The sequence below is a fragment of the Haliotis asinina genome, chromosome 10, assembly GCF_037392515.1.
Source record: "Haliotis asinina isolate JCU_RB_2024 chromosome 10, JCU_Hal_asi_v2, whole genome shotgun sequence".
NCBI classification, from domain to species: Eukaryota; Metazoa; Mollusca; class Gastropoda; order Lepetellida; family Haliotidae; genus Haliotis; species Haliotis asinina.
The window spans coordinates 25,662,069-25,689,602 of record NC_090289.1 but is presented as its reverse complement, the minus strand read 5'-3'; the positions used below and the strand labels follow the sequence as shown (position 1 = coordinate 25,689,602).

The 27,534-nt window shown below is 39.1% G+C and overlaps 1 protein-coding gene across 1 annotated transcript; it reads left to right on the top strand.

Moving 5' to 3' along the window:
• The first annotated feature begins 6,245 nt into the window (after positions 1 to 6,245).
• Positions 6,246 to 21,309, top strand: LOC137298093 (probable Bax inhibitor 1). Its single transcript, XM_067830168.1, has 9 exons — positions 6,246 to 6,359; positions 9,675 to 9,783; positions 12,066 to 12,186; positions 12,872 to 12,920; positions 13,466 to 13,566; positions 14,221 to 14,300; positions 17,534 to 17,634; positions 18,035 to 18,104; positions 19,822 to 21,309. The coding sequence occupies exons 1-9, from the start codon at positions 6,307 to 6,309 to the stop codon at positions 19,849 to 19,851; spliced, it is 714 nt and encodes a 237-aa protein (XP_067686269.1). The 5' UTR covers positions 6,246 to 6,306; the 3' UTR covers positions 19,852 to 21,309.
• Positions 21,310 to 27,534: the final 6,225 nt, after the last annotated feature.

The following is a 27,534-nucleotide window of genomic DNA, read 5'->3' as shown; positions in this document are numbered from 1 at the left end:
TGTCATCACTAATTTCCTTTGGTGCTTCAGTGGTTGATGCCATATACGTTTAATGTGCCTCTGTCATCACTAATTTCCTTTGGTGTTTCAGTGGTTAATGCCATATACGTTGAATGTGCCTCTGTCATCACTAATTTCCTTTGGTGTTTCAGTGGTTAATGCCATATATGTTGAATGTGCCTCTGTCATCACTAATTTCCTTTGGTGTTTCAGTGGTTAATGCCATATACGTTGAATGTGCCTCTGTCATCACTAATTTCCTTTGGTGTTTCAGTGGTTGATGCCATATATGTTGAATGTGCCTCTGTCATCACTAATTTCCTTTGTTGCTTCAGTGGTTGATGCCATATATGTTGAATGTGTCACTGTCATCACCAATTTCCTTTGGTGCTTCAGTGGTCGATATCATGTGCGTGAATGTGACACCGAGAGTCATCACTGATTTTCTGTATTGCTTTAGTGCAGTTGTCATATTGTCATATGTGACACCTTGTGTCATCAGTGGTTTCATGTGGCGCTTCCATGACTGATGCCATATACCGGCCTCTTTCCTCTTCCTAGTGGTGAATGTACAGTGGAAGAGTGTGGGACAAAACAAGTGACCATCTCAGGCATGGCTGATAGAACTGGTTTACTTTCCATGACCAAGTGCGGTAAATTGCTGCCCCTCAGTTGATCTACACTGGAAAATCTACTCTGATCTACGTTGGACCGATCCATTCATCAACGTTCCGGCTGACTGGGACATCTCACATGCAGAATTACACTGGGGCACCGAGAAAGCCATGCTCAGATTTGTGGAGAAAGTTATTGCCCCCTGTGCTATAGCAACACCTAACCAACTGGGATTAGATCCCGACCACGAGGCATTATATGCATCTTTGATGTCTACCGAGCTCATCATAAGAACAGTTTGGGTGAACTCCTACAAGAGGACATCAGAACTGTTCCTGTACTTCCCAGCCGTCTGTACTGACACGCTGCAACCACCTGACCTGGCTCTCAACAAGAACTCTAAGGACGTTTGATTATCAACATCAACTTACATCCAAGACTGACCGTGTAACATTAAGTATAACTGTTTCTCATTCTTATACCAAGATGGTGATTTTAAGAAAGAGATCAAACAGTGCTTCCATGAGTGGTATTCCAGTGAGGTTGTGCGACAAGTTGATGAGCAACAGGATGCAGGGAATGATGATACAGTGTCTGAAATCTCAGTTGACACCAGGACCAGCATCATCAAGCCACGTCATGGACAATGGATAATCGAGGCATATATGACACCACGTCAAAGAGGAAGGACCTCATCCAGAGCGGTTTTAAACAAGCCGGATTGTTCTGAATGTGATGCTTGATGTGTTGATTGACTATCAAGGGAATGGACGTCTATCATGTATGAAGCTGTGATTTCAAACTAGCATACATTGCTGTTTTCGCTATTTCGGCAATAGGATTTGGCTCTAACTGTTTGCGGGTTATGATTTGGGAAACCCATTACAGCCAGAGTTAAGTATGATTCTTTATGCAACTATCAGAGGCGAGCGTGGGTAGAGTGCATAAATTAAAGTTTATTAGCAGCATTATGTTAGGAAATGATTCGGGATTTGGTATTCGAATCCTGAATCTGAATATTGTTTCAAAAAGTCACATGCGGGATTCTGAAGAGCAATGTCAGTATATGTTCTAGGTACTCCGTGTGTACCTGGGTACCTTGAAAGCACACACAACCGGACTGTTTTCCCATGGGAAACATTGCCCTACCATGCGTTTTGCTAGTGGCACTTTGACAAAAATTATCACACTGAGTAATAAGATCAACAGCTTGACATTAATGATTATGATTGAATGTGAAAGAGTGATGCAAGTGAGTGAGTTAAGATTTATCGTCACATCGGCAAAATTTCAGCCATATCATGACCAAACGTGTTTGTGAAATCATTGTAAACTCATTATTTGTTTACTTTTAATTAACTTGAGCAGATCGAAGCTGAAATAGGAGAGAGAAGGTTCAAATTACATTATGTAAATATTTTGTACAATGCATCATCAACAAATTCACACAGCAGTGATACACAGTAAACCAGTTATGCACTAGTGGGTATTGTGACAGTTGGAAGAGTATACCAGTTATGTACTAGTGGGTATTGTGACAGTTGGAAGAGTATACCAGTTGTGTACTAGTGGGTATTGTGACAGTTGGAAGAGTATACCAGTTGTGTACTAGTGGGTATTGTGACAGTTGGAAGAGTATACCAGTTGTATACTAGCGGGTATTGTGACAGTTGGAAGAGTATACCAGTTGTATACTAGCGGGTATTGTGACAGTTGGAAGAGTATACCAGTTGTATACTAGCGGGTATTGTGACAGTTGGAAGAGTATACCAGTCGTGTACTAGTGGGTATTGTGACAGGAACGCCCTAACTGGTTGGCGTGTCAGTTGTTCACTATTTAGCTCATGGAGCTAATAAACCTACAAACGTGATCAAGGAAAATACAAATCTGAGTGGATGAATGAACTTAGTTTTCCACTGTTTTAGTACTACCTGAAATGAGATTGACACATTGTAAAGCTTACGCTTTAAAACACGAGGCTACCGCACTCCACCAACACTGATTTGAACTCACCATTATAGGCTCCTGGTGTGTTCAAGGGATATAACTTTACACGGTAAGTTGCGACATCGTAGACGCCCATACCCCAACATACTCTATGGAGCTGAGAATTTAATTTTAAAAATGCAGCTTGTTGGTGACTGAGTGTAGTTGTAGCCGATTTTAGCATTATTCCAGTTATAATACTTCAGGGGACACCAGAGAGAAGCTTCACACATTGTACCCATGTCTGCGATCGAAATCTGGAATCCGTGCTTTTGGTATGAGAAGAAAACGCGTTAACCACAAAGTTGCCCCACCATCCCGGGTTTAACTTGAAAACATATTTTGCATTAACATAATTATGTCTTTGTGTGATGAAACCTTTTGATTTAAGATTATTATTATTGTTATTTGTATTTTTTTTAACATCTGAACACCATAACACCACCTGATACACATCAACACTGATATTGACAAGACCATTTTCCGACAAGCTGACAACTAGAAAATGATGATGTTTACAAAATCATGATACAATTGTTTCATAATTACTATAAACAATTAAGATAAAAATAACTTTTCACGCACAAAATGTATCGTAAGTATTGAGATGGAGGAACCTGGCGTATTCCTAGCACAATAATTGTATATTATAATGCATAATTCTGTATAGCGTAACAAAGACAGCATTTAAAGAACCCGAGGAAGCTGGTACAAATAGATCTAGAGGTGGCATCGAATATTAAACTTAGATATAACTTTAAACATGAAATCTCGCATTACATGCGACATTTTTTTATTATTTCACAGCACGTTAGAAAACAGGAATTAGATCCGGACTACAATTCCTGAAGTTCATTTATTTAAATTTCAACCAAGCCTTAAAGATTTTGAAAATATTTATATAATTTATATTTTTACAAATTAATATCATCTTAAACGTTTAAACTTGTGGAAATCGGCAGAGTGGGGAGACTTGGGTTACTTTCATCTGTTCTTCGGTTTCATAACAACGAGATCAATGTGTATGCGTATGTACATGTGCACATACGTAAATATGTGTGTGCATGTATATGTACATGTATGTAAGTGTGTGTGTGTGTGTGCGCGCACATATGTGTCTGTGTGGGTATTTACATGCATGTGTATATGTCTGAATGTTTGTGTTTGTATAATCGATCATCAACCAGTAGTTCCACCATACACCGCTCATCAACCGTTACTCCCACCAACTACTGATCATTACCCGGTAGTCCACCAAATGTCGACCATCACCCGTACGGTCCACCAACTGTCCATCATCACACAGTACTTCTACCAACTATCGATCAACACCCGGTAGTTCCCCCAACCATTGATCATCACCCAATAGTCCAACAAACGGTGGATCATCTCCCAGCAACTCTGCCAACAAATTTCAATCAAACCTAAAGACTTTGAAAATGTTTCATCGAAATCTGTACGTAAGAAAATGGCAGCATCTGTTGGATACAGGTACTACCGGTTCACATATGTACTCTCTTGGGACGTCTTTAAAATCTAGTCATAAAATTCGTTGTCGTTAAAGACGTGATGGGGTTGTTCTCTCACGTCTCGCAGTTGGACACTGCGGGCAAAATGCTTAAAAAGAGTACAATAGATAGATAAAACTGTTTCTTCTATATCTGTCCATTGCAATATGGAGACACATGGAAATACTGAAGAATATCTAATACCTGCCCTGGGTATAACAACATAATTATGACAAAATCTCAGAAGTGCTGTACTTTTGGTTGATGACGTATTTTCTGAAGACACAATTTGGGGCCCTAATATCATGTGTGTATACTGTTGCAACTAAAGTTACAGCTCTAGTTACTGCTACATTTACTCCAATTTAGATTAATTTGGAAGGAAGCAAGGAAGTTTACCTCTCGTTGAAAATTATCAACAAACCTGTGAGCATAATCCATGTAAATCACTTATTTCTTACACCTGCTAAAGGATGCAAAAGAATAATGACACTCAAATGATTTGACCATGAACAAGAATATTCTGATATAGATGACATTTTAAAAAACAAAGCTGATCTGTTTTAACAGAGAAGGTTGTCTGTATGCTGTTTAGGAACGAGTTTTGTTCGAACCACAACCACAGGGGTCAAGATTGTGTTCCTGAAGACCAGCACTTACCAGCACTTTCCTGAGGAACAGGCATAGGTTCCTGAGGGACCAGCACTAACACATATCTTCAAGGGATACAAACATGAGTGCCTGAAGACCATCACTAACCCATTTCTTCACGGGAGACAAGCATCGGTCCCTGAAGGACCAGCTGTAGTCCATATCTTCACAGGGTACAAACATAGGTTCATGAAGGACCAGCACTAAGCCAGATCTTCACAGGGGACAAGCATGGGTTCCTGAAGCACTAACACTTCTCATGCAACACTAATCTACATGATCGTTGTAATCTACGTATTTTTTCATGATGACTGCATAACACATTGAAAGGAAATGTCATTCACAAAGTTCAGTCCTCAATTCTCAAGTTGTGTTTCTTTAAGAAAACATTAATTGTAACCTCCTCTCCAATCCGTCTGGTTTGTTAGCACCATAGTAATAACTTGATCAAGTTAACACTCTCGCACATAACGTTATCTTGTACCGTTAATCTTGTACAGTTATTTACGCAAAAGCAGGCGACAAGAAGAAGCAATATCCCAAAGATAAAATGCTTAACTCAACAGCGTTAACAGAGGGTAATATTGATCAGGTTGTAACGTAGATTACAGATTTGCAGAATTATTTTGTAGGTTAGTAACCTCCAGGCGTAGCTAGCCCGACCACCTAGAACCATTTGGAAACTATTTGGCACAATGCTTGATTGACAGGCAGAGAGAGTAGTGCTGATGATGCTCAACATAAAGAGTATATCAGTGACCACCTATCAGTATATACCTGGGGTTTTTATTTGTCAAAATAAAGTTTTTTTTATAGTGTGTACAATTCAATAATATGCACATTTATATGCATTTAATTGATATGTGTAAACCTGTGGATTTTGACACGCACAATGACTATTTTTCGATATTATTCTGTATCATCGTTTGCAGGTTATCCCGATTTGAATTTCTTCCTCTATTCCTCCTGTTCGTATTCTTTTACCGCCATCACTAAATTATTGTAATTATATTTACTAAACAACTCAACATGACTACAAAATATAAATCTACCACCGAGTGGTCTTTGATACAACACAACAGTTGGTTATGAACTGAGTGAGTTTATAAAGCGAGTTTAATGCGCATGTTTTCAATATTTGTTCATAGAGGGTAAATGTGTCATTGTATCATTCTAAAAATGGAAAGAACTTTGTCATTGAAAAAAGAAAAATGTTTCCATCAACAATGACTATGGGAAATTAGATTGTCTCCCTGGTAATAAAGGGACTTGGGATTTCTCTCGTTGTTATGGGAACCGAAGCAATGTATTCATTAGATATTTGGGTTAAATTTTAAATTCACTATTCGCTATGTGATATGTGATATGTGAATAGGATATGACGCTGCTGTGTGTCACCCTTTCTGATGCAAGAAGAGAATACGTCAAAGCACAGTGATCAAATGGCATTCAGACACGTTGACCTTGTGACACACCCTCAGGGGGAAATAACTCTCTCCATGTGAAGCTCCGCTAGGGGGAGTTGACTGCAATCAGTTATCAAAAATGGCGACGAGGAACGAATTTCTTCCAGCTCATCTCTTCAAATTTGACCATTTGTAAGTATTACTGTGAATTATAACTATTGTAAGGGTTCAAAGGTAGATTACACAAAACATCAAAGTTTGCAAGGACAACCCTGTTATATGGCTTCATTTGAAAATTAGACAATTATTAGTGTGGAACAGTTGGACGAGGTCAGATTTACACCTAGCTTCCTGAACAGTCTGGAAGGAAATCTATATAGATTTTGTAAAGTGCCGATTGACTTTGACTTTTGACATAAAAGGAATACCTATGATTATATAATCATATTCACACAGTGGCGTATCAACCACTGCACAATACAGTATCGTTTCCTAACACACTTGATGTACACAGAACGAAAGTAGAGAAGTCCGTAGTACAAAAAACATGACGTGTTGATGTATTTAGCATGCTTTAATACTGTACTTTACTTCATAGTGAATATTCATGGATGCAGTATAGAGATTCAGTATTAAATAGTAAGATAGTTCCAGCCAAGACCGCTGGATTGTTTTGTCTGATAACATTGTAAATCTGTAATTGAACAGTATGCTGTAATTATTGTTATGAGTATGCATATCCCAATGTCAGGGGGTTTCGATGATGTAAGACAAAATCATACTTTTTTTATCTTTAATATGATTTAAAGTTTTATGCAACTAACCTTTAGAGGTATGGAAGGAAGCAAGGAAGTTAACCCATCGCTGAAAATTATCAACAAACCTGTGAGCATAATCCATGTAAATCACTTATTTCTTACACCTGCTAAAGGATGCAAAAGAATAATGACACTCAAATGATTTGACCATGAACAAGAGTATTCTGATATAGATGACATTTTGAAAAACAAAGCTGATCTGTTTTAACAGAGAAGGTTATCTGTAAGCTGTTTAGGAATGAATTTTGTTCAAACCACTTCCACAGGGGTCAAGATTGTGTTCCTGAAGACCAGCACTAACCCAGACTTTCCTGAGGAACAGGCATAGGTTCCTGAGGGACCAACACTAACCCATGTCTTCAAGGGGTACAAACATAAGTGCCTGAAGACCATCACTAACCCACATTTTAGATATGTGATATATTCATGTGTTTCACAAAAAAGCTATTAAGTGTTTCCTACAAAAATAACATTAACAACAACATATTGGCGAAATTGATGGCGCTGTCCGCATCCGGGGATGTCATAGGAAAGAGTTCTTTCAGTTCCCCCGTATTCATTCTCCCGCAGATCAACAGAGGTAACACTAAGTGGTTCAGCCCTAATTATTGGACTTAAGTTTTGGACTTTTAGTTGTTTTTTGTAAGTCCTCAGCTATTTGTTGTATTAGGTGTTGTTAGTAATTCTGGTGTATATCAGTTAATCAATACTAGTTGGGATTAGGGGTACAGGAAGAACTCTCACCATTTAAAATTTTCATATGGTTTTTCAATAATAATGTCAGCTCATATCTCCAGCCAGACAAGTGGACGTGGTAGATGGTGCGCCTATCAAGTTAATCTCTCAGAAAAATAAGTCTTATCTATCTACCATGACCACTGACGTAGCCAGGTTGCCACCTGACATTGAAATGGTGGTCTAATTTACTGATATTGTTTTTTTACAATATCGATATTGATATTACTTTTACCAGCATGGCCAGTGAAAATTTGTAACAGATATCATTCATTTAGTTTCAAGTAAATGTAATCTTACATTCAAATCAGATCTAATGTCAGTCCCTCCCACTTTCACCAACTAAAAAGTTGAACACAAGCAGTATTGAATCTATTTAATCTGGTGCCGAAGTGATTTGGCATCCATGGTCAACAATACTGTTTGTTATTTTCTTAACAAGCAATGATAGTATCAAAAATGAAGTATTTAAGGTTGTGGTCCTTATAACAACCCTAAAATAAACAAACAATTACATTTTGTTTTTTAGGGTCCACGGGAATACCATGAAAGAGTATTAAAAATTTGTTTGAAATTGTTTGGGGAATTGTTTGTGAAAACTTATACTAAATCTTAAATGGACATGATGAAAGATCAGGATTAAATTTGTATTTGTTTTTGAAAAAATTTTCTGTTATCTTCAGTAGGATTGGCACTTTAATGGAGAAAAAGGACACATTGGGGTGTTTCTAAAGCAGTGGTCAAACTTTTGAAGAAATCTTTATTTTTTTTTGGTTTAGTTGGTTGGTTTAGTAAGTCTCCACCTAAACAATGGAAGATAAAGAAATTAAGATAAAACTGTCCGTGAGGTAACTGATATGGAATGAATGTCTGTTAAGTGAGATGTAGAGAAACTATGAGTATTAACTGAATGGTCATAATTGTGGTGGTAACAGGATGGTATCCAGTATACACTGATAAAGATTACACAATGACATTTAGAAAGCAGTCCAATGTAACGTTATATCTGGGATTATAGCTAAAATGGACAGAATTATCATAAAAAGGCCTGCATGTTATCAGAAATGAGCATGCCACTGTAACTTGATAATGCCCGCAAAATGCTTGATGATGGGCCATTATCAAACCTGTTGTTAGGTGACGTCATAAGTAGCTCAGCTGTTGAAGTTCAATCCCCTACGGCTCGTTTGAACAAGGGTTCATTTTTGACCATATATTTGACTCACATTCGTCACATGTACCTGTGCCATTATGCACTTTCCTACCTGTGCCAACCATATCAATTTTACCATAAATGACAACATACAGCAATGAAAATATCGACTTGAAGTCTAACGTTGTTCATCACTGAAAACAATGGCGGCTGGTAGTATGGGCAAAGGTCATGGTCGAATATCGTCACTCGTAATAGTGACGTCATCTATGTTGTTCTATGACGTGTCTATATTTGTAAAAATGTGTGTCAGTGACCTCCGTCGTTTGTTGTTGGCAGTAAATGCTTCCCTGTGTTTTCAACTGCCCTCCTTCGTCGGGCAGTTAATGAAAGACCTCAGGCTTCTGCACATGATAATGCCCAGAAAAACAGGGTTACCGTTACATTACACTTTCTTAGTAAAGTACAAATTCTAGTACCTTTTTGAGTTGAGACCCATCCATACCGGACTTAAACCACACCCTCAGAGTCAGGCACCTAATTAACAGTAAAAGTCAGCTGCCTAGCCCACTCAGCTACTGCAACTTCTGCAGAAATGAAAGTTGGAGCACTGGTAGTCAAAACTTTGTGTGCTAGCAATTAGGAGCCTGACTCTAAGGGTGTGGGTTCGAGTCCAATATGGGACTGAAAACAGTACAAGAATTTGTACTTATCTAAGAACATGTAATCCCAAATATAACATAGGTTATACACTGATAATGCTGATTCTGAGGTGATGGTGATCATGTGGCTGTGTTTCAGGGAGGGTTATGTCCAGACACATCTCAAGAATGTGTACAGCTCTCTGGCAATCGGGATGATCTCAGCTGCTGTCGGAGCATACATACACCTGTTTACAGGTCTCATGCAGGTATGTCATCAATAATGCAGTTTCCATTATCATTATTCAACACAAAATATGATACTTTATCCTGCCTGTATGGGTATTAGTACTATTACATATGTATATCTCTTCTTTAAGCAGTTACATATTCATTGTACATTCTGGAGTGCATCACTGCATCTTGTTAGGTTTCAGAATGATATGTTAAAGGCCACATGCAACCAAAAAATCAAATATAATTAAAATACAGTATCACTTGTTCATGATATATATAAGGATATAAGGATATAATCGCAAATCAAAAGTGCAATATTTTGCACTCGGGTTTACCTGCCTCGAAACGAAGCAGCAGTGATACTAAACGCAGTCAGAGCCGTTGGTTGTGCACTCAAGTGTAACAAAGCTTTTTCATGGGCCACTAGTTCATTTACCAATGTGCTTAACTCAATAACTGGCTCTTTGTTTATGGTTTATAAGCCTGATAGGTGTTAATTTGAAATTGCATGTAGTCAGTGATTGAAGTTGTGCATTGCACATTGTGATTAGCAGACAGGAAGGCAGGTTTATACTATAGATGTCCCTAAACCGGACACAGCCTCATACTCTGAGCAGGCATACTTTTTCAAGTTCTGCGAAGCTATTTACTGCACATGCATTATGAGTGCAGCACAGTATATTTGTTGAAACCACTTTTTCCTCATCCCTTGGGGAAAATTAGTAAATCGTGTGATTTCTGGCACACTGATTTCACTGGCTATTTTCATTGTGTTAAATTGGCATTTTTGATGATTTGTTTTGGCAAGTACATACCGATAGGTGTCAGAATCTGCAAAGTTATGTTTTGCGTTGCATGTGACCTTTAAAATTTAAATCTCACCAACTCTACCAAGAGTGTACTGTTACAGTTTTTTTCATTTTTACAATGTGAAACAGGGTATGTTGCAGGAAGCTGTCAAAACCGACATTTGTCCAATTTGACAAGTTGTCAACACAAGCATAAAATCTCAGTCCTGTCTGTTGCTTGTACATTTATCATCAGCTCTACAATCCGGCACATTGTCTAAACCGTATTATTTCTTCAGTTCCAGTGAGTGCAGGTTTAGACAGCTTCCACTGTATTGTTCTTTGCTTGTGTACAGAAGTTCAGTTTTCATGGTTTCAGCGCAATGCCTAAACAGAATTATTTCTTCAGTCCCTGTGAGTGCCGGTTTAGACAGCTTCCAGTGTTTTGTTTGCTTGTGTACGGTAGTTCAGTTCTAATGGTTTTGGATGCTCTACTTGTAAATCTTCATTTCTTGGAGATCTGTGAAGATTCAAGTTAGAATTGCTCTTCAGTAACCAATATGGAGGTAGTGGGGTATCCTTGTGGTTAAAGCATCCACTTGTCAGGTTTGATTCCCCACATGGTAACGATGTGTGAAGCACATTACAGGTGAACCCTGCCATCATATTTCTGGAATATTGCTAAAAGTGGTGGAAAACCTTCCTCATTCACTCACTCAGCATGCTCAATAATCCATGCTCGTCATAAGAACTGATTAATGAGATCCAGAGGTCATGCTTGCTGATTTGGTTCACACAGTTTGTATCCTGGTTGCGTAGGTTACTAATACTACTCACGCAGTCATTCACTGGATTACTGGGTTTACAGACTGAAGCCATGTGACTGGAACATTGCTGAGCGTTAAACAACAAACCAAACAAACAACTATTTTGTCAGAAGTAATCATCAAGCATGTGACATATTACGAGTATGAGCTTCATTCCTTTGAAGGCCGTTTTCTGTGGCACAATCCTGTCCTTGTTCTGATCAGGACCATTATTGTCATGATCAGAACCAAAGGGCTTAATGAGTTTAATAGTGTATGATGAATACTGGTTGTCATTCTCAGGTAGCGAGTGAGTATAGTTTTACCAACTTCCAGCAGTATCACGACCTGGACACCAGATTTGGGCTGCACACATTGTACACAAGTGGGGATTCAAATTCAGGTCTTTGGCGCGAACCATCTCTAACCATCACACAATGATTAAGTTACCCCACCAACCCCATTCTGACACGGAGAGATGTTTACATGATTAGCACATGTATTGTCAATGATTGATATTACTTTTTAGCACCACACTGATTGTACTGATGGGGAACATTGAATCATTAGAATATGTAAGGGGTATCTTCAGTTTTTTTGTTGCTACTGTGGTATTTAAATAGACAGCGTGTTTGGACCTTATTAATAATAATGTTTGGGTTGTGACCAACTTCTGACTTTTGTGTACTGATTTATGTTCAATGCTGTGTCTCCTGACAGGCTGGCCTGCTGACAACACTGGGCTCCATTGGTTTGATGCTGTGGCTGGCTTTCTCCAAGCATGACAAAGAGAGCCAACCCAAGAGGCTGGCCATTTTCACTGGCTTCACATTCTGCTCAGGTAAATTTCAGTTGATATTGAGATACATATTTTCAAATGTCACGTTGAGAATTTCAATCCATTTAGGTCCCACAAACTGGAAGTTACAATATTGGTTAAATTATTGCTGGTGTGACATTCAATTTTAAGCCACTCGCTCTATCATTTACTCGCTCTATCATATCATCAGTATGGACATTTTGATCATTTACCAATCCTTGTTTGCTGAAAATTGTTCTCTCTGTAGATATTGTTTTCTAGACTTGTCAGTGATATATTGTAAGCAGTGCTCTTGGGTATCTCCAGAATTCTAAGCATCTAAGTCCTCCATCACCTCAGACTTACTTTCTGCATTTAAGCTGACAACCTTTCACTGAAAGACTCATCAAAGTAGCACTTAACATATTATGCTGAACTCACTTCCACTTTTGCATTGATTATGGGATTTATGAGCAGTTAAATAGAGCTGAAAGCTGATGAACTGATTCATTGTCTTTAAACTTCAACCCATATAAATAAACCCATGCTTGTCATAAGAGGCGACTAACAGGATTGGGTGGTCAAACTTGCTGATTGTCTAGTCCTTACTCCCTTATTTAGAGACCATTTCATATAGCTGGAATATTGCAAAGTGTGGCACTTACTCACTCATTCACTCGCTCGCTCGCTGGAAACTTCAGGTATTATTGCTCGTTGTTGTTGGCAGGAATGTCCCTGGGTCCCCTTCTTGACATGGTTATTTCAATTGAGCCAAGGTAAGTCACTCGTGCCTCTGAAGCACTAGATGTGCTGAATGGGATAATGTAAGTGATATTGGCTTACTGCACCTCTCCATTCTGATTGTCTGTCACATCTGACAGTGCCCATCACTGGTGATTCCACTCTCGACTAAATTGATGTCACATAGTTGAACTTGAGTATTTCTGGCTACAGCATTAAACAGTAATCAGGCATGCTTGTCATGTCACTGGTGGCATACAGAACCATAATGGTAATGAAATTGAAGAATGGGTTCAATTATGAAATAATTGTTGATTTGTGTTGAATGAAGACAATGCAACTAGAAGAAAATTTATGCTACCTTGTTTAAAGCCTGCTTGGTCAAGGTTGAAAGATTAATTTCTAACACATTAGATAAGTAAAGCATGTATAACCGTACCGGTGAACTACTTGTACCTGCTGTTACATATCAACCCCACAAGTGGGCCTGTTTAATTAATCAATTACAGTCAATTCCACTACACTCAAACCTTGTTATCCAGTACACGATGTTGACAGAGTTGTCTTTTCCTGCCCTCAGCATCATACCAACGGCTCTGATGGGAACGTTCGTGGTCTTCATCAGTTTCACTCTGGCTTCTCTCTACAATGCACGGGACAGGACATTCCTCTACATGGGAGGTGGGTGCACTAATCAGACTATTTCATGAACCGACAAATGGGAGTTAAAAATATATATGGAACCTGAAAGGCCTGGCTTTGCTACCTAGTGACTCTCCGTTTTGAGTGACACTGATTCCATGACTCGGTGATCTCAATATTTCCCAGCTCGTGAAGATCCGAGTTGATCTTCAGTAACCAATGCTTGTCATAAGAGGCGACTAACGGGTTCGGGTGGTCAGCCTCACTGATTTGGCTGACACATGTCATCGTATCCCAGTTGCATAGATTGATGCTTATGCATTTGATCACTGGATTGTCTGGTCCAGACTGCATTACCTTCAAACCACCACCATACAGCTGGAAGATTGCTTAGTGAGGCGTAAAACTACATTCACTCACTCACTCACTCAATATTTCCCTCATTCCACAAAGCAAATCACAGACCTAGCACTATGTTAAATGGAGATGCAAGACTGTGCATCTAAGTTTTTCTCCACAATAATATTTAAGGAACTGACCTGTATAGTAATTCCGGCAGTGAAATGGACTTCTCGGTGTTAGAGGGGTGAGCAAACTAAATGACTTCAGATATTGGATGTAGTTAATCACACAATCTTGATCAATGTCAATACTATTCAATGATGTACTTAATTAATATCCATGGTGTTCCAGGATTCCTAATGTCTGCCCTGTCCTGGATGTTAATGCTTGGGTTTGCCAACATCTTCTTTGGCTCTACCATGCTGTATGAGGTAGGTGAGCAAAGCTCATGGGAGATATACATTGAAACACAGAATGTACAGACGTCATTTCAGTTTTCTATCCCTCGCAAGTAGGATATAGAAAGAAGTTCCGTATGCCATACCATGTGTCCCTTTGTCTGCATACTTTGTCCGAAGCTAGTTCCAAAACCATTTGTGATAGCTTAACCAGACTTGTTACACATGTCAAGCATGATCTGTAGATGTGCGGTTTCCATGGAAACATGACTGAGGCTGTGACTATGACAGGTGATGTGGATGTCATCTTGTCTGAAGCAGATCTTCCAAACTGTACATGCTGGCTTCATCAAACTTTGTACTCATATCAAGCGTGATCCTTTTTAGGGGTTAGACCATGGAAACATGACTATGGTTTTGACTGTGAGCATCTTCTGAACATTCCATGTTGGCTTTACCAAACTTGGTACGCTTATCAAGCATGATCCCTAGGTGTGCCAGTTTGGGGATCAGAGCCACATGTGAATTTTATTTTTTCCATTTTCCATGGAAACATGACTTAGGCTGTGGCTTTTAGGATGTCATCTTGTCCGGAGCAGATCTCTCAAACATTTGAGAGGTACACATGTTTGCCATGTTCACCATGGTTCCTAGACGTGCGACCCGCGAAGGTCCCGGGGTAGAAGAGGCCTTCAGCAACCCATGCTTGCCATAAAAGGCAACTATGCTTGCCGTAAGAGGCAACTAACAGGATTGCTGACTTGGTTGACATATGTCATCGGTTCTCAATTGTGCTGATCGATGCTCATGTTGTTGATCACTGGATTGTGTGGTCCAGACTCGATTATTTCCAGCCATATAGCTGGAATATTGCTGAGTGCGGCGTAAAGCTAAACTCACTCACTCACTTCTAGACGTGCCTTTTGGGGATTACACCAGTGTATGAAATGTATTTTTTTGTGTTTTCAATGGCAACAAGTTTGACCTCAACTGACTTTGATGATATTGTTCTTTTCATCAGCAGAACTGAAAACCTTACAATACTCTCCTTCATCTCTGCCATGTGCACACCAAAACACTGACATACTATAATCATAACCAGGAGACATACTCATGAAGAATACTTTGCCATTGCAGGGGATATTATGACTTTGTCTTCTTGTCAGTATATGTCTTGTAGGCTTAGTGATAATTTGTCAGTATATGTCTTGTAGGCTCAGTGATAATTTGTCAGTATATGTCTTGGAGGCTCAGTGATAATTTGTCAGTATATGTCTTGTAGGCTCAGTGATAATTTGTCAGTATATGTCTTGTAGGCTCAGTGATAATTTGTCAGTATATGTCTTGTAGGCTTAGTGATAATTTGTCAGTATATGTCTTGTAGGCTCAGTGATAATTTGTCAGTATATGTCTTGGAGGCTCAGTGATAATTTGTCAGTATATGTCTTGTAGGCTTAGTGATAATTTGTCAGTATATGTCTTGTAGGCTTAGTGATAATTTGTCAGTATATGTCTTGGAGGCTCAGTGATAATTTGTCAGTATATGTCTTGTAGGCTCAGTGATAATTTGTCAGTATATGTCTTGTAGGCTCAGTTATAATTTGTCAGTATATGTCTTGGAGGCTTTGTGATAATTTGTCAGTATATGTCTTGGAGGCTTAGTGATAATTTGTCAGTATATGTCTTGGAGGCTTAGTGATAATTTTTTTGAGTTTCAAAATGTTACTCTCTGGATTATATATACAGTATGGTTCAAAATTATTGAGAATAGCTAAAGCATTTCATATTATTAAACGAGAACAAATCAGATAAAATTTAATGTATTGTGAAAGTGAACTGACCTTTTCATGTTGTGTAGGTAACAATTTAATATTTTATCAAGTCTCCTTGAGCTTCACGGCACAGTCTAACACGGGTAGGCATACTTCCTATCAGAGAGGTTAGTGTCTCGTGAGTTATGCTGTCCCAGTATCGGACCACTTCTCTCTTCATGTCTTCAATTTTTGTCAACCCCTTTTGATTCACACATTCCTTCATCATCCCCCAAATGTTCTCAATGGGATTTAAGTCAGGACTATATGCAGGAAATGGTAATGCAGTCACATTTTTCTCCTGAAACCACTGCTTGGCATGTTTTGCGGTGTGTTTAGGATCATTATCTTGCTGCAAAATCCAGTCATTTCCTTAAAACACATGTGCACTTGGAAGGAGAAAATTATCTAATATGTTAGTGTAGCGTTGACTTGTCAGATTTCCCTCAAACACACACAGCGGGGTCGTTCCTAATAAGGATATCCCTCCCCATACATGAAACTTTGGGCTGTATTTAGGTCGTCGATACAACGGTGCTGACGCAGACTTTGTCCATATTTTCACATTATTGGGATATACCCATATTGAGCTTTCATCAGTAAAAATCACATTTTCCCAGTCAAAGTTTTCATGTGCCAAACACCACTCAACACGCCTGTCTTTATGTTCTTGTTTCATGAGAGGAGAAGGAATTCCAGTCTTTTTCTCCCATCCAAGATCAATCAAATTTCTTCTAACTGTACATTTTGATACAACTGTTGATCCCCATTCTATCATTTCATACCTGATGTTGGAGATGCTTGCCCTTTGCTTTTTAGACGCTAAAATTCCCAGCCGGACGCGATCTGAGAAGTCCAATTTTCTGGGTCTCCCTGCTCCTTTCTGGTGCCCCAAATCCTTTCCCTCTTTCAAATTCTTCCTAATCCTATACACAGTAGAAAGAGGAGTTCCTGTCCTCTCTGCCAATGTATTTACATCATCAATTCCTTGATTACACAACTCAAAAATCAACCTTCTTTTATCTTCAGTAGACATTGTTGACAGTGCTGAGGAAAATGACGTCTGCTACAAATTCAGGGGAGGTAACTCTAATTGTACTATACTCAGTAGGCCAAGATGAGTTACCTCCCTTATACCATTACTTAGTTTTAAGTATCAGTGAATCAGTTGAGGTGTTAGGATAGCTCAAAGTAAGAAGAAAAATTCTCAATAATTATGAACCAGACTATATATACTGTTGTGAGGGAAGTGAATGATAATCATGCATATGAACACTTTAGAAATATACAAATTTCAGTTTTGTACATTTTGTTAAAGTTTATTAAACTTCATCTTCGTCTGTTCAATAGAAAATGAGTTTTGAAACTAAAAGCTTGATAAACACATACATTATGTGTCATGTCACTGTTTGTCTTCAGGTAAAAGATATATATCTCGTCACTGTTTGTCTTCAGGTAAATCTGTACCTTGGCCTGGCCATCTTCTGTGCCTTCATCCTGTACGACACACAACTCATCATTGAGAAGCGTCGCCGTGGAGATGATGACTACATCTGGTAGGTCCCTATGATTCAAGGACTTTGTGTTGTTAAGTGCAAAGGGCTTGATTAGAAGATTAAAAGATGCATATTTCCCTAAGGGAGCTATAGTTTCCTGGTTTTACCCATTGTGACTGGTGATAGACCTATGGGCTATACTTTAATTGATGTCACTTTTAGGTTGACAACATGTCAAAGCAGGTATATGTCATGTTCATTCTTCCATTTGTAGGGGTGAAGAGGTAGTCTAGAGGTTAAAGAGTTTATTCGTCACGCCGAAGACTTGGGTTCGATTCCCCACATGTGGACAGTGTGTGAAGCCCATTTTTCCAGATACCACCATGATATTGTTGGATTATTCCTAAAAGTGTCGTAAAACCCAACTCACTCACTCACTCTTACGTTTATATGATTGCAGGCACAGTGTTGATCTGTTCTTGGACTTCATCCAGGTTTTCCGCAGACTCCTTATCATCCTCTCCAAAAAGGTGAGCAGACATTTACAGGAACTCAAATCAACAGCCACCAAACCTCTTTGCATGGGGGCTTGGATGGCTATGAAGTTGGCCTAGTATCTGTGATTAGCTGTACAGAGTTGCACCCCCTTGGCAATGTATGACCTTGGTTGTCTGCCCGATGAAGTTACTTGGTTTGACAGCAATCTTCCCTTGCTCCAGCATTTCAGCAACGTAAATTTCACAGAATTACATCATGTTTGGCTTTGTCACAAATTAAGCTGTCATGCAGTGAATACTCTTCAAAGCTGCCCTACGTTTTTTGTGATCAGTTACGATTATGGGGAACACTAGGCCAACAATACCCTATGTTTGTTGTGAGAAAGGACACAAATGAGATTACTTATTCACAAGGACTAAATGCTGATACCTAAAGGGATGAGAGTTGTCCACAGATATGTAGAATCCCTGACTTGATCATGCTTGTGTGATTCTTGTAAAATGTCTATATCCTGAAGGAAGACTCCTGGCTCATTGACATGCTGACATCGTTAATAGTTGGAATAAAGTGTGCTTTATTAAGCCACGAAGTACCGTAGATAAGCCACAATTTTGAAAACCCCCCAAAAGCAACCAAAAGAGGGGATCAGCTTATCTACTGGTAACACTTTCATCAAACTTTTTTTCTGGTGACCATTTATGAAAAATGACATTGTATCATTTTGTTTAAATGAACACGAGAAAACAACCTTGTCAGTCAGACGTAAAATTTGCAATTAAACATCACAAGACAAGATTATTTACCTTTTTGGTTCTTGTTGGTTTTGCTAGTCATTGGATCATATGCAGGGATTTAGACTACTGTGGATATTTGTCAAGCGAGAAATAACAATTAGCTGTGCACACATCTCCTAGCAATCTAGTTGAAACATACCCGGTAATGTTATGGGATGAATTCTTATTCAGTGATCGGTAAAGTATAGTATCTTAAACTATTATTTTACCGAGAGAAATATATCATAGCATTCTGTAATTTCACTCACAGTTTTGGCTCTATAAATGTAAATAAAAGGTATAATCACAACATGGTAAGAGGGAGTTGTATGCGCACGGAATGAAGTGAAATAAGCATGCAAGATTGTGCAGTACATATGACCTTTAGCGAAACAAAATATGCATACTTGTCCATTTTCTGTTAACTACATTTCAGGGCTTGAGTAGATGCAGCATGCTTGTGATTTCTGTGAATAACACAGAACACTTGTGTTGTGGTTTGAGTTGGATGAGATTTGGACCCCACTGTGGTGGGTCAGCTTATGTACGAAACATACCATTTTGATCCTGATTTTGAAAGAATCAGGTTAGGTTGTGGGCTTATCAATGGTAATATGCAGTAGCACTAACTCCATCATGGTATAATGTTCAGGTTAGGATACCAGGTCTGAATCACTTCAAACTCACCATAGTGGGTCATAGTGTGCATGAGTTGGCATACAATGACTGTAACACCTGGTTCAAGTTGGGTGGATTATGGAACACCAGATGTATGTGGTGTGCTACATGACTCACTCACTGCAAATGATAAGAAGTTGAAAGTTGATAAGGGTTGTTTGAATTTGGACAGAAACAAACAGTGAACAGCTTCTGAGATAGGACACAAGAGTTATTCAGACAATTTTGTTGTATGACATCTGTTTTCAAATAGCTATAACTTCAACTGATTTTTCAACTGATTGTTTTTTAATTTCAGGAGGGGAACAAGAAAAAGGAGAGAAACTAATTTCCGTGATTGAAGACACAGAATCACATCTTGTGTGTTTAATGTGGAGACTCTTGAAAGGACACACCTATTTGTTTTTTATTCTTTTCTCTTTCTTAATGTACAATATAGTTTTTTAATGAAAATGTTAAAGGAGAAATCAATATTTATCAGAGAAGTACTATCAGGAACAGTATTTCAAGGTACATTTCAAAAGCTAGCCATGTAGAATAAGTAAGCCAGTTCCAACAGAAATAGGCAAGGTGATTAGACTGGAAGTGTTTAATACAACCCACCATTGGAAGTGTACCTATGAGTTATTTCTAGCATTTACTCAGAAGCTTCTCAATTCATGTAATCTTTTTGATACAGCAGTCCTTCAAAGACTTAATGAACATATGCACCTTTAACAAGTACTCTCTCAGTAGACATGCCTTGTCCTTTTTGTATATTGCACTGATTGCATTTGGACTGATTCACTGGACTCTGATATTATTTTTTTGTGAATCCAATAAGGCAACTCTTGTCCAGTCCACTTGTGTGTTTACATCATCTTGTCAAGGGTAATGGAGTTCTTCATCCATGTAAACGTTGTTGCAATAATTTAACCCTATCTTCATCATGAAAAAGTGAATGTTTTTATCAACGTAATTTGATTTGGAAGCTGGAAAACATAACTGCACAGGTCAGTGATCTGCAAATTCTTATAACATTGTACACCATAGGTATATTTTATGTGAACACTCAGTGTATGTCTATGTTACGCAAATAAAGAAATTAGTCCTATTCAAGTTGCCAGTCTACAGTTTTGGTTATGTATTCGGGTGATCCAGTATGTTATTAAACAAACATTTTCATTCCATGCAGTTGCTCTTGAGTAGTTACTGTTAGTTACCCCTTCTAGCTTTTATGACTGATTTTTTCTCCAAATCTGTTTGTTCATTTTTTGCATCTGTTTGGTGTAGTATGCATCAAAATTTAAATTTGTTACGTTTTTTTCTTTCTTTCTGTTTTCTTTGTTTTGTATCAAGATGTGACAGCCAGTTGTGATTATTTTTGTGATCCAAATTTGTTGCTTACTATATTTCTCAAGATTATGTAATGTATTATTGCAATGTTATTTATCATGGTGAACTTCACTTATGTGTTACTGAGTTCTAGCACAACATGGTACAACAGCTTTGTTATGGCTTCATTGTTGGGAAATAACTAACTCGTGTTAAGCAGACATTTTTGATTGCATACGTTTGGAAGATATCTGAAGTGTCATTTACTAACAAAAGATGACTAAATCATAAATTCTTACTGAAGCAAATGATTGCTTTTGTATATTACAGTGTGATCAATTGGTACCTTTTTATGTCATAATAGAGAGTAGTCAGCATGTCTGAACTGTTCCATTGTCCAGCGTTTGTAACCTTGTGTTGTTACCCTCATTGTATGTGTGAAATATGAATCAATAAACTTTATTCTATCATATATACTGGTGGACATTTTGCTTTGGGCCATAGTAATTCATTATGTTGCTTCATTAAACTTGACAGTTACAATGTTTCATGAAAATAAAGGTAGACTGACTAAACCATATTGAAAGATGTGTTTTCATGATATAGTGGTTTGAAACCTTGTCAATACAAGCGAAAACATGTGGTTTCCCTTGTACTTTCTTGTTTCAAAGCAAGACATGAAAGATAAGAGATACGCTAAAGAAGCATTTAAAGTGAGTGAGTTTAGTTTTATGCACTTGGCAATATTCCAGCTCTATGGAGTAGGATTCAAAACATTCAATGAATATGTACACTACTTCTTTTCTCTTCTACAGCAATATTTACTTAGCAAACCCGTTGTAAGCCTGATCCTGATAGACATTCAGTGGAAGATCGGAGCAACGCCAAATATGGACTGGTTTCAGGGAAGCCTTGTTGAAGGAAAATGGTTTTGTTCAGTGGGTGATTTTAATGACATAGGATAGGGTGGATTCTGTTTCATTACCCAGACTGCTTTTGGTCAAGCTGTGTGACTTTGTGGATTTATCCTATTGCTAGTGTTATCTTGGCTGTATCCGTGGTTCTCCGCAGTCAATATACTAAGTAAATAATGCATTGTCTGGTGGAGACCCAATACTTGCTGCCAAAGAAGAGTTGGACTGTTGCCCACCGAAACTATTGGATTGATGGTCGAATGAGCTAAATGTTAATCCTTGTTATTGCGCATGAGATGTCATCGTTATTGCTTTAGGGGCTGCTTAAAATATATATGGCTGGTGGAAGTGACTTTTTAGATTTTTTTAGACGCCCAATAAAATTTATGTACAAAATAAGTGACCTCTCGCATGACACCCTCTTGAGACAACTCGTCCTACAAATCGATAAAGAAACAAACTTTTAACCACATTTTAATCTTCTGAAAGTGACGAGATCGGTAGGACTTTTAAAAAAAAATTGATAGAAAAATGTGACGAGGGAGAAACACACTTTTATTTATTTTTTTTTCTCTCAGAAATACATCTTGGGACGTTAAGCACGTGTCAATGAGTTGTAGGTTCAGTCACACTCGTTCTGACACAAATTCTTATAGTGGACAAAGTTATGATCGGGACGAGTCAAAATTGTTATGCCCACAAATAAAAGTGATGCGCCGATTGTATTTAGCCGAATGTATGTTTAAGTATGCACTCTATGGGTAAGTGCGAAAGTGTGGTTGTACACCGGCTTTAGACTGCCAGGAAATAAATATGGGTTCTCGCCGCTTTTAGCAATATTCCAGTAATATCACGGCGGGGAACACCGGACATGAGCTGTTGGGAGTCGAACCAAGATTTAACTATTTGGCTACCCCACCGCCCTTATGAGAGATGAAACTCAAAACAATTTGTCCGATTCCGTTAGTCGCACTTTAGGACAGGTTGCTGATTCTAACCCGGATATTATTACGGGTCTTGAGAACATGGATGTATGAATATCTGGCAAATCTCTCCAGAGCACTTCGTTCCACACCATGATGAAAAAGACAAACCTTTCAAGGCGATGATCAGCGTACTTTCAAACTAGCTCTTTCGTTTTTAAAACAGAAAAGACAAGACCTGAAGTCGTCGCGGCTGTAATGAAGCATTCGTAAAATCAACACACGTTCCCGTAAATGTAAAGGCAGTTCCCCGTATATCTTGTACGTGGTAAAATATATTGATTTTGAAAACGGCATCATAATTAAAATCTTTTTTGTGTTTGACAGGTTGTTAATAGTTATGTGTCGGTGTGGTTGTGGTCGGTTTGGATGCACTTTCCTGTTTTACGCCACACTCAATTAGACCGTCGTTTTGCTACGCCTATGCCATTTTAACACCGCGACGTATGGATGGTGCGTAAGTTTGCCTTTCAGTAATATTCCAGCAGTACCACGGCGGGAGACTCCAGAAATGGACTTCACACATTGTACCCATGTGAGGAATCGAACCCGGGTAACGAGCGAACGCTTTAAACATTAGGCTAACCCACCTCCCGACGCTGCGATAGGGCAGTCGCGATATGTAGACATAATCACTATCGATGCATGCGTGACTATCGATGTGCTAAGAGTCCAGTTTTGTGTCGACGGCTGCCAAATAATGTCGAATAAAGTCTGACGAGGCAAAACAATCATAGTTATTGATATTATGGGCAACGACCCATGCAGTCTGGCTGTGATATCACGCAGTCAAGCAAATCATCGAGACTTCTCACCCGGCTCAATGAGTCTGACCCCTGTAGGCGAGGAGTGTCGACAATTCAGAACACTTTTCAGTGAGAGAATGTGTTTAACGTCCTTTTTCAGATATATCAGCTGTATCACGCTACGGGCGGGGATAGACACTGAAATGGTTTAACGATGATTACTTTGGGTGAGGTGAGGGTGAGTGAGTGAATGAGTTTAGTTTTACGCCGCACTCAGCAATATTCCAGCTATATGGCGGCGGTCTGTAAATAATCGAGTCTGGATCAGACAATCCAGTGCCCAACAACATGAGCATCTATCTGCGTAATTGGGAACCGATGACATGTGTCAACCAAGCCAGCGAACCTGACCACCCGATCCCGTCAGTCGCCTCTTACGACAAGCTGAGTCGCCTCTTATGGCAAGCATGGGTTGCTGAAGGCCTATTCTACCTCGGGACCTGGGTGTGGTGAGGTGAAATGGAATTTAACGTCGCATTTAGAATATCCCGCTGATATACCGCATACATGCTTATGAATGTGATGGCGTACTCTAGTCCAGATTTAAGCTGTTTTTTTAGTGCTAAGACACCGTGTTGCAATTTATGATGAATGCATCACGCAGCTACATTATGCTTAGTCCGAGCTGACCAGTCCTTGTTGTATCCAGTGATGCCGAGTATCAGTCAGCGACGGTCATGTACTATACTTTAATGCGGCCGGGGATCGAGCCCACGACTTTCCGTTCTGCAGGGACAAGCTCTAACGACTACACCACGGAGGTGGTCTCAATCTAACGTTTCAACCACAACCGTAGACACGTGTAACACGTGCGTTAAGCAAGTTAAAAGGTAAAAAATAGGAAATTATAATGCCTCATGAAAGGCGACGCTCGTTAAACTGGTGTTGACAAAACAAAATACCGCAAGTAACAATTTCTTAAACTCTATGTGGATATTATATACATGTGTGCCTACCTCGTAACCCATTCGTATAACGTGCTCGATGCAGTCTGAGTGACTGAGTGAATATTATTTCACACCGCATCAGGATTTTTTAACTATTCGCTGCGAGGATGTAATATGGTGATTTGATTTAATTCAGAAAACCCAGCCCAGTAGTGCGAGCGCATTTACGACCGGCAAGATGGGTATTTGTGAACGAGTTAATGGCATTTGCGCCAACAGAAATGGCGCCTTTATTACGGGCTTCTGAATAGTTTCATGCCTGTAAAAGATATTATCTAAAACTGTGGTCGATAGTCGGACATTGCCCCCTGCCACTTAAAATCACAGTTTTCTGTATCAATGCAGACTATCCATGGGCAACAGTCAGAAAGATTCGAAAGAATAGGAAAGGGAATATTGTTGTAAGCCACAATGAACAACGTCCGTCTTCATCACGACAAAAGGAGCTGACGTTTCCCATAAATGTAAAACATCGCCGTGGTCTGACAATATTTGAGTGTAAACAACGAGTGTTTGAAAGTATGACCACTGGCTCGCGAGGCAAATGAACCATTGATTTTAACAGCACATAACTATGGTATATAAAGCAGCCGATTAAGAGTGAAAAATAATAGTTGATGGCATGAACAAACAGAAAACAACTATTTGGGACAAGAACAACACACGACAAGAGCCATCGCAATGGTCATTTTAGCCTGTCTTCACAATCCCTGAACCACGTTATTTCCTTGCCCATCCCACTGTTGCTGCAACGCAAACAACCTAAATTATGAAATTCTAGATTTCCATCACGTTTTGAATCTCGCACCATGCTGAGACACTTTTCTCGTTCTTTCGTTTCTGTCAAAATTAAATCTTATCCAGGATTAGGCGTTTGTCTAGGAACATTCTTAATCTGCCTTTCCACTAAGATGGAACTCCCTAACAAAGGAGACGTGCTTTTCCTTAGTTTCCGAAGCCGTGAACCTTTACGCAAGCGATTACACACAGGCGGTAGTTAGCTGTTGATGTAAAGTCTACCGAAGCCGTGAACCTTTACGCAAGCGAATACACACAGGCGGTAGTTAGCTGTTGATGTAAAGTCTATCAACCTCCGTGTTAACGAATTTCGAAAATTACTTTCAGGAGATATTTCTTAACGTCCTTTATCGCCGCATTCGGCAATATTTTCCTCATATAACGGCGATATTTGGTCAGACAATCCAGTGACTGACATCATGGGCATCAGTCAAATCGAGCCTGACCTTCCGACTCCGCTAGTGGCCTCTTTTCAATTCTGTCCCAAATCTTCACGTATATTTTCAGGCTGCTATGTGCGAGAACACAATTAGACACTGTCAACAATGAATCATTACCTGAAGGATTGAAAATTAATAATTGGCAAATGTGACAAATCCTTCACGAAATACACTGCTGCTGAACTTACCGGGTTGAAATGATAGAAGCCTGTGTGCCTCAACGCCTACACCCTTCACAGGATATTATGTTTTCCTTATCACCAATGAACTATTGTCTTATAAGTGATGAAACAAATAATGAAATATGACCTATCTGATGTGAAATAAACGCTATTGAATATATAAAACTAAAGTGATGGATGCACCTGGACGTCAAAGACCTTAAGAACAAATAAAAAAAAAAAAAAAAAAAAAAAAACACTTTGCATTTTTTGTCAGTGACACGATCTCTCATTGTTTTCCTCGGCAGCTGTCTCTGGTATCATGTGAATAGCAGCGGACATAAAAAGCCGCTATGTGCTACCAAACGTTTGAACTCTCAACTACGAATCGTGGCACTGGACCAATGTTGTTTATTCTACACAGTTCGGATGTGACTATTTAAGATCAATGAGAGGATCCGTTTTGTTAAGTAGAAACGTGATAAAGTTGTTACCCTTAAAGAAAATGATATACCGTCTCTACAGAATACAAAGACAGAATAAAAATAACGTCATTTTCCGTCTGTGCGAAGCGACGATAAGATAAACATAAGAAAGATGTAACTTTATTATGCCGGGGAAAATTCGTTTTGTACCCCAAACATTCTCATAATGAATATACACGAAATTAACAACAAATATACACAATAATTACAAGCACAAATGAATGCTGATGATAATTAATACAAAGATACAGAGGCTAAATTAGTCGTTGTCGCGTGCATGATGACTAAACATTTGATGAATTAATAGTACGAATACCAGATGGCGTGAAGGAGTGTCGAGCTCTGCTTGTTTTAAGTGAAAGTAATCGAAAGCGGCATCCAGATGGAAGTAGTTCGAAATGGTGAGATAAAATATGAGATTCATGCACGCACATGCACCAGACGCGCAACCAGAATATTAAAAGGATGGTACTGTGTTCTTGAAACCACGCATGGAAGATGGCAGCTCTCAGCCGATGCCTGTGTGTAGGGAGACCAGAGTTTCTTGTCGAAGCCGCCCATACACAGCGTTATCTCCGTTCTCGAGAAATGATCCTTCTGAATTGTATATGAATGTCAACAGTCAGCTGAAGCCAAGATTATTGTTAACCCTGATAGCTTTCTTTAATCGGAAATGACGCAGTTTTTTTCATGAAATTATGTGCGATTAATTGGTTCTGTTGTTTCCTATACCCGTGAAGCTCCGGGATAGAATAGGTCTTCAGCAGCTCATGCTTGTGACAAAGGTCGATTACGCTTGTCGTAAGAGGCGGCTAACGGGATCGGATGGTCAGACGCGGTCATCGTATGCGATTTGCGTAGGTAGACGGTCATGTTGTCGATCACTAGCTTGCCTGGTCCAGAGTCGATTCTTTACAGACCGCCATCATTCAGCTGGGATGTTGCTGAGTGCGGAGTTAAACAACAAGCAAGTGGTTGTTTAGAAACTCCTAAAATAAGATGAAACTATCCCATTTAAGATTACAGCAGGACGAGAAAGACAAGACCACGAAGTCTTCAGGTAGTTCGGCCCTTGCTGTCACAGTTCCAGCATGTAGATTGATGTGGTATCCGATACTGGCTTGACATTCCACAGTGAGACCGGTTTCAGTTGATGATCGAGC